Genomic DNA, 10,817 nt, shown 5'->3' on the forward strand with positions numbered 1-10,817 from the left:
AACATCTGGAGGGCCGCAGTTTGGGGTGCCTGGTATGGAGCTTCTTTCTGGAATTTAAATCCACTCTTTATTCATGACCATAAGGACTGGAATCTTCTTCTTTTTTTTAAAGCAAAGGCTGGATGGTCATATGTCATGTATAGTCTAGTTGAGATTCCTGCATTGCAGGGGGTTGGATTAGATGACCCTCGGGGTCCCTTTCAACCCTACAATTCTATGATTCTATGTTCCATGGCAGGACATCTTCCAGTAGGACTGGGAATGTCCCCTGCCTGAAACCTTGGAGAGCTGCTGCCAGTCAGTGTAGACAATACTGAGCTAGAGGGACAAATGGACTGGACTCGATAATTAGGCAGCTTTCTTTTTTCCCTTGAGAAAAGTTGAGAAAAATTCAACCCACCATGACATGCACTAGGTTCAGGCCCAAACAGGTCCACCATAAAATAGAAAACCACAGTTTAAGAACTCTCAAATTAATCTTCAGGTGAAAGATGAATTTAGGCTTGCTCTTTTAAAAACAAAACCTGTCTAGAAACTGAGGTAGATATATTAGGCTGATGGTTTTTTAGGGAAAGTTGCACTGGAGGTGGGGAGACCAGAAGCAAGAACCAAGGTTTAAGCTTTTAATAATGTTAAATTTTATTAGGTTACAGAAACAGAATGTAGAAATGGAGCATGTAGAAATTGTTCCTCCTATTGAAGAAGCAGAAACAGGTTTAAACTCCTCTCCTGAGGAGAGGCTCCCAAGAGGACCTCAAGAATTATGAAACAAAGCTTTAGTCCCTGAGATCTACTTCTTGAAGGCACACTGTGAAATGCTGGAGGAATAATTGGAACATAGCTCTTTGTTTTAAAAAAAGAGTGAGCCCAGCCTTGACAGAAGGCACACCCTGCCCTACCCCAAACAAAACCCCAAGCACCACCCCAACAAGACTTTAGGTCTTCAATATATGGCCTCCTCCTCTTGGTCCATCCGTGGTGGCTGGGGTCCATTGAGGCAGAAGGCAGGCAACCAAAGCCAAGGACAGGCAGAGCCACTCCTTGCCGGGGTTTAAGGAAGGTTCGTGGGGGGCGGGGGGGGGACTGATGCTGGTTGGGCAGCAGCCAACTCTCCCAAGTGGCCCTGGCTTCCTAGCTCCCCTGCCCATCTCTCTCCCCAAAAAGCAGTTTGAGCAGCAAGGTCTGAAAGCAGAGTCTGCAGGCCTCACTTTCTCAAAGGACACACCTCAGAACAGCTCACTCCGTCTTGGCTTATGGGGAAAGGCCTTTCCTCCAGTTGCTGAAATATGTAGGAAAGCCACTGGCAAAAGTGAGCCTCTCCCCTCAGTTCCATAGCTGCTGGCAGAATACACAAACATCTGCTTCCACCTGGCTAACAGCTCTCTGTCACCGAACCCATGGTCACACGGTGTGGCCTCCCACATCGGCGTACAGGGTTTCCCAGGCGATGAGGTGGCAGGCGCAGAAGAACTGCCAGAGGTTGAGGAAGATTCCTCGGTCGAAGGGGTTTTCCACTTCACACTCCCTCAGGTAGGAGATGCGGTGACGGGACATGAACTCCCAGGTAGTGGTGTTGTGGGAGACAAGGTAGAGGTGGCAGCCCAGGAGCAGAATCATCACCACAGTGAAAATGGCAACCACGAGGAAGGAGAGGATGAGGAGCAGGTTATAGTGAAGCCACGCCCATGAGGGATGCTCAAAATTAAGCCCAGACCTTTTTTTTTTTTTGGAGGGGAAAAGAAAAAAGAGCAACATCACAGTTATTACAAGATTAACAAAATTATAAAACTAAAGCTTTCGCGGGTGATATTGTATTAACTTTGGAACAACCTTTAGAAAGTGCCTTAACAGTTATTAAAGGAGATAACTGAATTTGGAAAATTGGCGGGTTTCAAATAAATAAAGACAAAACTAAAATGTTAGTTAAGAACATGGATAATCAAGCCAAAAAGAAATTAGGGGAAATTACCAGCTGGAAAATTGAGAAAACAGTTAAGTACTTAGGAGTGTGGCTATTGGTAACCAATTATAACATCTATAAAGATAATTATGTGAGGACTTGGAAAGAAATTTAAAAAGGACTTAGATATATGGGGCAGAATGCAATTATCATTAGTGGGGAGAATCTTGGCGATAAAAATGAATATTCTCCCCAAAATGTTATTTCTATTCCAACCAATCCCAATACTTAACGATACATGACGTCTGAAAAATCAGCAAAAAGATTTGTCTAAGCTTATTTGGTGGGGGAAGAAACCTTGGATAAAACATAAAATATATAGAACTTGCCAGCATGACAAATAGATTAAGAAATAAAGATGATAAGAATTGAAAATAAGACAGGTCATTATATATAGATTATATGGAAAAATATTATAACAAGAAAATAATTGGAACAGGCTGACAAAAAAAAATACTCAGCGTGTTATAACGAGGGATAATGTAAGGTATTGAAAACAACTTCCTAGGGTAAGAAAATGCAGTTGAAAAGATAGCAGATAGGAAGCCAGGGAAACTGGAAGGGGAGTAAAAGCTAAGGTTTATAAGAATCAAATAAATTGGAGGAATAAGTTATGTTATCATTATTACTCATATATATACACGTTGTATATTTATGTTATTTTTCTTTCTTTCCTATTATCATGTGTCTGACTGTAACACAGTATGTGTTGATGATATGATAAAACAGAAAAGCAAAAAATAAATAAAATAAAAAGAGTTACTACAAGATTGTGAGAGTGTCTTGCCTCATATATGCCCACTCAACCGCTTCAATCTGAAGAACTGGCACTGTCAACACACTTTGAAACTCTCTGTCTAGTGACACCAGGCAGATGCTCTCACTGTCCTCTTTTTGGTGCCGGCCTAAAACATTTTTGTTTCAACGAGGCCACCCAGGTATCTAGAAAGTTATAGGCAAGTCTTAATTGCTGTTCGTTTGTTTCTTGGTGAATGTTTTAAAGAGTTATTTTATGGTTTTATTCTCCCTGTAGTGTATGAATTTTATTAAATCAATCAATAATAGCAGTTCAGTGGTGCCTCGCTTCACGAATGCCCTGCTTAACGAAATTTCCGCTTAACGAAAGGATTTTTCGAGCGGAGGTTGCCTCGCTTGACGAATGCGTTTTATGAAAAATTTGTCTAGCGAATCGCGGTTTCCCATAGGAATGCATTGAAATTCAATTAATGCGTTCCTATGGGCAAAAAAAATTTCAAAAAAAATTCAAGGCATTCCTATGGGATTCGCAAGACGGATTTTTCACTATAAGAAAAGACCCGTGGAATGAATTAATTTCGTCTAGCGAGGCACCACTGTACTTAAATTCTGTTTTGTGTTCAACGTGTTCCACACAGATGACCTAGCTGCGCTCCTTTCATCAGGGGCAGAAAACCTTTTTTTCCAGCTGGAGGCCCACATTTCCTTGCAGGCATCCTTCCAGGGGATGCACCCTTGGGTTTGAGATGGCCAGGGGCCCAAAGGGGGCAGGACAAAAGATTTACCTCCATAGTGTAGGTTCCATTGATTAAGCCATGTACTGCTCAAGAGTTTCGTATACATACACCTCTGACATTCAAGACAATCAAGGGAGAATTCTCAGTCCTATAAGTGGGTGGAACAGGGTAGCAATGGGGTGTGATTTGAGGAAAGGGGAGTGGCCTGGGACAGTTAAAGTTGTGTGAGGTTCCCATGAATGGATGAATGAATGAATGGCTATTCTTTCATCCCTGGTTACGAGAAAGGAAATTACGACTAAACATCAGGAAGAGCTTTCTGATGGCAAAAGCTGTTTGACAGTCAAACGGACTCCCTCTGGAGATGGTGGACTCTCCCTCATTGGAGCTTTTTATGCATAGGTTGGATGGCCATCTGCCAGAGACGCTTTAGTTGAGATTCCTGCACTGCAGGGGGCTGAACTAGATGACCCTCAGGATCCCTTCCAACTTTACGGTTCTATGATTCTATGGTTGGGGAAGGGGGCTGAACACCTTCCTTTTCACACACACAAACACACACACTAAAAAAAAATTAATGTCTGGGGGTGTCCCGCCATAAGCTTTGCTTACCAAGCCACTGGCAGGGCCCACAGGAGAACCACAAGCTGGACAGCCAAATAGGTGATGAAGAATGGGTGATTCCTCTCCCCAATGCAGTTGTCAATCCAGGGGCAGTGATGGTCATAGCGCCGGACGCAGTGCTGGCATGCCTGGCAGTGCCTGGCCCTCATTGGCTGCTGTGAGATAGCAAAGAACAGGATGTGTTTTTGGTGCTTCCTTACATTTTCATCTCTACGTGGGTCTGGGAAAGAGACACCCCACCTGAAACCAAGGAGGCAGCTGCTGCTGGCCAGTGTTGACAAGACTGAGCTAGATGGGTCCAAGGATCTAACTCTGCATAAGGCATTGCTTCCTAGGTCCCATTTTAATGCATCCCATTCATCTGAACAATGAGGACTTGGATTATATTTAGGGGAGAGGGGGTCACAGCTCAGTGCTGGACCATATGCTTTGCATGTAGAAGACCCCTGGTTCAATGCCCAATGGCATCTCCAGGTAACGCTAAGGAAGTCCCCTGCCTGAAACTGTGGAGAACCATGGACAGTGAACACAAGACTGAGCTATGGTCAGTCTTCAAGAGAAGGCAGCTCTCTATATCCCTATATAAATCACCCTTTATTTCAGAACCATTGGGACTGGGATATTGGTTCATATTTAGGGAAAGAGACACAGCTCAGCGGCAGAGCATCTACCTAGCATGCAGAAGTTCCCAGGTTCAATCCCCAGTGTTATACATAGGGCTGCCTCTGAAGATGGTTCACAAACTTCAGCTGGTGCAGAATTTGGTGGCCAGGTTGCTCACCAGGGCAAGACAGTGTGAGCATATTACACCCAATCATGGCTCAACTGCACTGGTTGCCAATTAGTTTCCCAGCCCAATTCAATGTGCTGGTTTTGACTTAAATGTCTCAGGGCCACAATATGTCAAGGACCACCTCTCTTCATACGATTCTACCCAGATCCTGAGATCATCCTCTGAGGCCCTTCTATGTGTGCCTCCCCCACAAGAGGTCCAGAGGATGGCAACACACGAACAGGCCTTTTTTAGTGGAGGTTCCTTGCTTGCAGAATGCTCTCCCCAGGAAAGCTCGTCTGGTACCTTCATTACACATTATTGGACACCAGGTGGAAATGTTTCTCTTTAACCAGGCCTTTGGCTGATTAACATCTAATATCCATTTTGAATGTGTTGAGGGGGTATTGGTTTGGGGGGGGGAGTTGTTCGTGTTTTTATAATGTATTTTGTGTTTTTATACTGCATTTCTATGTTGTGAACTGCCCCGATATATTTAATTTAATAAATCATCATCTCCAGGTAAGGACCTGGGAAAGACCTCTTGGCTTGAAACCTTGAAGAGCTGCTGCTGGTGTGTCAACAGTACTGAGCTTAGCTGGGCCAAGGGTCTGACATACGGTAGGATCAGGAAATTTCCTCCAAATAAGGCCTTAGCAGACGGATGCAATATGCAATTATTAATGGTGGGAGGTCTTCAGACATTCCTTTCAGCAGCAGCTGGGGGCAGCCTTAAAATAGAGATCTGGGACTGACTGGAACTGGGATACACCCATTTATTTAACTGTTGAAGACATCTAACCCAAGGGAATTATAATTGTGCATTATTTCACTAAAAGGCATCAGCTGGTCAAAAATTAAGATGAAAAGAAGAGGACTATTTATTGTTAATATTGGACTAAATAGTACTCAAAAGAAAAGTAACGATATTAATCTACTGCTCTGGAAATTAAATTTTTTCTGATGTTCATGGTTGTAAAGATCTGAATATATAATTTCAAAAATCTAATTGTTAGAAATGTGGGAGAGGGAGTAGGTTGGAAGTACTGTTTTTTTCTATCGAGCTCAGTGGAGTGTCCTTGACAAAGTACTGATAAGGTTAAAAATAACACTCCTGGTTGTGGGAAAGGATATTTTGTTATGAAATATAATTCTATAGAGGAAGCCGGGAAACATGGAGAGATCAGCCCTCTCTGTTTAAATCAGAAATGGAAGAAGGAAATTTTTTAATGTCAAAACAAACCAGCCAGGCCACAATGGAAGAGTTTGTATGATTGGCTTTTAGATTTGAAAAGAGAATTGTTTGATCAGCTAAAGGAATATGTCAATAAGGCAGCTGTTAAAATTCAGGAAAATATCAATTTAACTTCAGAGGCTTTGAGACAACTGAAGGTGAAGGCACAAACCACTGAGGTAGGAATGATAGAGAGATGAGGTTTGAAGAAAATACAAGGGAAAGCAAGAGTGGTGCAAAACAAAAATGGTAATTCATGTGAAATGATATGGGAGTCTTTGACAGACAAAAATGATATTTTAGGTAAAAGGATTTGGGAGGCTCTGACTGTGATAGAGAAAAAACAGAAATGGAGAGTAAAAAGCCTAAAAGGTTATTATATGTGGTGGCAATGTAAAATTATTAAAAAGGCCTGGGATAAGACATATAAAGATCTGAAAGCAATGTGGAAAATGATTGTCCAGTAGCACCTTAGAGACCAACTAAGTTTGTTCTGGGTACAAGCTTTTGTGTGCATGCACACTTCTTCAGATACCCATGCACATGAAAGCTTAGTTGGTCTCTAAGGTGCTACTGGACAATTTTTTAATTTTTTAATATATTTTGACTGTGTCACACCAACACGGCTACCTACCTGAACCTGGAAAATGATTGTTGTTGTTGTTTTTTTAAAAAAAACTGAAGTTATGACATTGAGTTGTACAGGATTTGTTGGACTTATTGAACAAAAGACTTTGCCCCTGTACATTAGAGTGGACGCCAGGCCAAGACCAGCCAGCCCCTACAGAAGGAAGAAGCCTCCGGAAAAGAAGATGAAGAAGACTGGCAAATTAAACTATTGAACTATATGGGTTAATTTAGTCAATGCAGAAATCAAGACAGAAAGAGGACTTTGAATATGAAAAAAGGGGTGAAGGTTTGATGCTTATCTTTTAAGCTTCGTGTATAGACTTTTACGTTGGCATAACTTTTAAAACTCACTTGTATTAAGATGAACAAGGTTTAAAAATAGGATTATTAAGATTAAAAAGTTTTAAGGACATTCGCGAACAAGCATTAAACAATGAAACCAAGAGGGGGAGGGGAGGGAAGTCAAGCAAAAATTATGGTTGTTGTTGTTGTTGTTGTTGTTGTTGTTGTTGTTGTTGTTGTTGTTATGGTTTTTCCCGCTTTCCCCCCCTTTATATATTGTTGTTGTTATGTTTACTTTTTGATGTTCTTTTTGGAAAATCAATAAATAGTTAACAAAAAAAGAGAAAAATTTCTCCAATAAGGCCCTAGCAGACTGAGATGGATGCAATATGCAATTATAAATGGTGGGAAGTCTTCAGAGGTTCCTTTCAGCAGCAGTTGGGGACAGCCTTAAAAAGAGAGATCTGGGACTGACTGGAACAGGGATACACCCCCCAGAGTGGCCTTTGCTGGGGCCCCAGACTCTTTTTCAATGAATATCTACCTTCAGCAGGCAGTAGCCACAGCGCCGGAGCCGGAGGTTTAGAGCTTGCTGGGAGCTCATTGCTTCCTTCTCATCGTTTACAGGTTCCTACCAGAAACAAAAGAGAGTCCAGATGAAGGAAAAGGGGGAAAAAGAATATAAGCATTTAGGGATTGGGATGGAGGAGGGTCTAAAGCATTTAATGTCACACACACTCCACATTTTAAACCCATGGCCTCCCCCTAAGGATTCTGGTTTACCCTACAGAAAGTTATGATTCCTAGCACCTTTAACAAATGACTGTAACCAGGATTCTTGAGGAGAAGACATGTGCTTTAAATGTATCCAATGGCATTTCTTGCTAGGGTGGGAGAGGACCCCCTCCCCAAACCCCTGGAGAGCCATGGCTGCCAGTCAGTGTACACAATGATGAGTTAGGTGACACTGTTTATGGCAGTTTCCTGCATTCCTATTTAATTCCACTCTTTATTCTGGACGATGAGGGCTAGAATCTTACTTCATTCTTAGGGCACAGGGCTGTAGCTTCCTGGTAGACCTTGCCCCCAAAGGGTTCTAGGTTCCATCCCCAACAGCTCTCTAGGCTGGGCTGGGGGCGGAGGAGGGGGAGAAGAACTCTGACTGAAACCCTGCAGAGAGCTGCTGTCAGTCAGCACAGTGGTACCTCTGGTTACAAACACTTCTGGTTATGAACGCTTCAGGTCAGGGCCAGCTCGCCCATTGATTCTAGTGGCGCGGGGTGCCAGGGCGCCTGAGCGCTGAGGGGGCACAGAGGGGCGCCCCAGCAAGTGGGGGAGCTGCATGGTGGCCTCCCTTTTCCGCTCTGCATCGCCCACCTTCCAGCGCTTGCCGCTTGCCGCTGCTACTGCTTGGTCCGATGCCTGCGCTGCTGTTGGTGCCGCAGTAGAGCCCCATGAGTGAGATGCCCTGCGCCAGCAGCGAGGCCACGGGCACCGCCGAGCTGCCGGGTGCCGCTAGCGCCTCACCCAGCAGCTCGGCCAGCAGCGCAAGGCCACAAAGACATCCCCGCCGAGCCCCAAGCAGCTCCCGCCGCTGCTGCCTCTCGACCGGTGCACTCTGTGCAAGGCCAGGACTGGAGAGGACTGGGACTGGAGAGGTAAGAGCCCAAAGGAAGCTGGAAGGACTGGGGGGGGTTTCCAACTCTGGGAAATGGGGGGGGCGGAGGGATCTTCACACCAGGGTGCCGGGTATGCTTAAGACGGCCCTGCTTTAGGTCAAAAGCTCCCCTAACCCAGAAGTAGCTGCTCCTGGTTGCGAACTTTGCCCCAGGATGTGAACGGAAATCGTGTGCCAGAGGCGCGCGTGCAGTGGGAGGCCCCATTAGCGAAAGTGCGCCTCAGGATAAGAACGGTTTCAATTTAAGAATGGACCTCCGGAACGAATTAAGTTCATAACCAGAGGTACCACTGTATAGACAATACTGAGTGAGACAGGTGGGCTAATGGAGTGACTCAGTAGAACGCCATTCCCATGACATACCTTCTCCTCTTCGTCATGCTCAACATATCCTGGATCCATGAGAGAGACAACAAAGTACAGCAGGATGGAGCAGAGAACCAGTGTGAGGAACAAGAAGGGCTGGAGGAGGTCTCCCTGCTCTTCCTGCCTTTGCAGGTCTGAAAAAGAAGGGAAATTATCATGGAGGAAATGTACTGTACATGATTTTGTTTTGGGGGCTCTTGCCATTAACAACCCAGCATCTCCTGGGACTGTGCACTAAGCTCCCAGAGATGCAAGGAAGTGTCCTGGTTGGCCAGCCCTGCACCTCCTGGACCACTGATCAGCCTCCACCATCCAAGGTAAGACAGGTAGCAGCTGCAGAAAGAGAGACAAACAGAGCCTTGCTGTGGGGGCTCCCCATCTCCAATATGATTGTCCTTTGAGTGCCAGGCAAATACTTATTTTATTGGGGGGGGGAACAGTCCCATGTTTTCATCATTGCTGTAAAATCTATCCATTTGTGCATTTCATATCCCCCTTTTTCTTCTTTTGGTAAAGGGAAAAAAAATAGAGGAAGAAGAAGAAAACCTGTATTACCTTTGACCACGTACGAAGTGCTCCCCCCCACCCTTAACCCCACTGCCATGTCACAACCCAACCCACAGACTATCTTGCAATTAGCAGAACTCCAGCTTTCTGCATTATGTCCCCTTGTGTATATTTATTTTGGAATTAAAAAAACCAACTGCAGCCTGGGCATGTAAGGAGAAAAAGAAATTGTACCCTCTTTTAGGTTCTTACGTCTTTAAATTTGTTATTTTTATAGTGCCCTTTTATAGCGCCCTCTATGCCTTCCTCTTGGGGCAGATGGTTCTCACCCGCATTTCTGTGGAGTAGGTTGGGTTGAGAAGGGTGTAGACTAGGGTGGGCCAAATTTTAATATCAAGTGGTCCACAAAAGTGTTTCGACACAGAACCCACAAGCCCCACATTGCCTTGTTGTGTGCTGGGGGAGGGGGGGCAGGACAAAATTTGATGCTCCTGCCCAGCTGGACCACCCTGGGCTAGGCTAAGGCGACTCAGGATGCTACACAGAAAGGTACCTTCATACAGAGTCAGACCCACTGGTATAGTCTAGCTTAGTATTGTCTACTCTACACTGACAGGCAGCAGCTGCTCTCCAGGGTTTCAGGCAAAGGAGATTCCCAGCTCTGGAGATCCTATACACCACTGAACCTACAAACCTCCCCCAATTACCCATGGTTTTATTTTATTTAAAAAATAAAAATTTAATTAAGGTTTATAGAAAAAAAATACAAAACTTAATATCCCCCCTTTTTAAACCAAACCAAGACTTTTTGGGGTGCCAGAATGCCTCCTCTGTAGCCTGAGTGCAGATTTGAACCCTAGGGGTCCTGATCCTACCGCCTCACTTTTTTGGAGAGGGGGGAGAGGGAGAGACTGCCTCACCTGTAGGGTAGAGGAAGAGCCCCAGCAGGACACCGCAGTTGAGCCCCACGTACACTGCCCGTACCATGCAACCGCTGCCCCGCGCCCCTCTCCACACCATTCTCGCTACCTGCCGGGAGCAACGGAGCTCCGCAACCGAGGCGGCCACAAAGTTGCGGAAAGGGGCGGAAAGAGACTTCCCTGGCGAGAAGGGGGCGGGGCGTGTCTCCTGGAAGTAGCGTGGCGATTGGCTAGAGTCAGAAGCGGAATGTAGCGAATTGGATCCGAAGTCTGGAATGGAGGGGCGGGGCGGAGTCCGATGGGGCCGTGAAAGGCCGCTGAGGAGCGTTGTGACTGTGGTATCAGTCGTTT

General features: G+C 45.0%; 1 protein-coding gene across 2 annotated transcripts; it reads right to left on the minus strand.

Annotated features, from left to right (window-relative positions):
* Positions 1–621: 621 nt before the first annotated feature.
* ZDHHC12 (zinc finger DHHC-type palmitoyltransferase 12) lies at positions 622–10,622 on the minus strand. 2 transcript variants are annotated; one of them, XM_060270272.1, is made up of 5 exons: positions 10,467–10,622; positions 9,037–9,173; positions 7,540–7,626; positions 4,066–4,229; positions 622–1,714 (listed from the first exon to the last, which is right to left on the minus strand). In XM_060270272.1, the coding sequence occupies exons 1-5, from the start codon at positions 10,564–10,566 to the stop codon at positions 1,402–1,404; spliced, it is 801 nt and encodes a 266-aa protein (XP_060126255.1). In that variant the 5' UTR covers positions 10,567–10,622; the 3' UTR covers positions 622–1,401. The 2 variants fall into 2 exon arrangements, with proteins under 2 accessions (XP_060126255.1, XP_034970048.1); XM_035114157.2 differs by having other exon boundaries at positions 4,066–4,232.
* Positions 10,623–10,817: the final 195 nt, after the last annotated feature.

Source organism: Zootoca vivipara, chromosome Z (genome assembly GCF_963506605.1).
Source record: "Zootoca vivipara chromosome Z, rZooViv1.1, whole genome shotgun sequence".
NCBI lineage: Eukaryota > Metazoa > Chordata > Lepidosauria > Squamata > Lacertidae > Zootoca > Zootoca vivipara.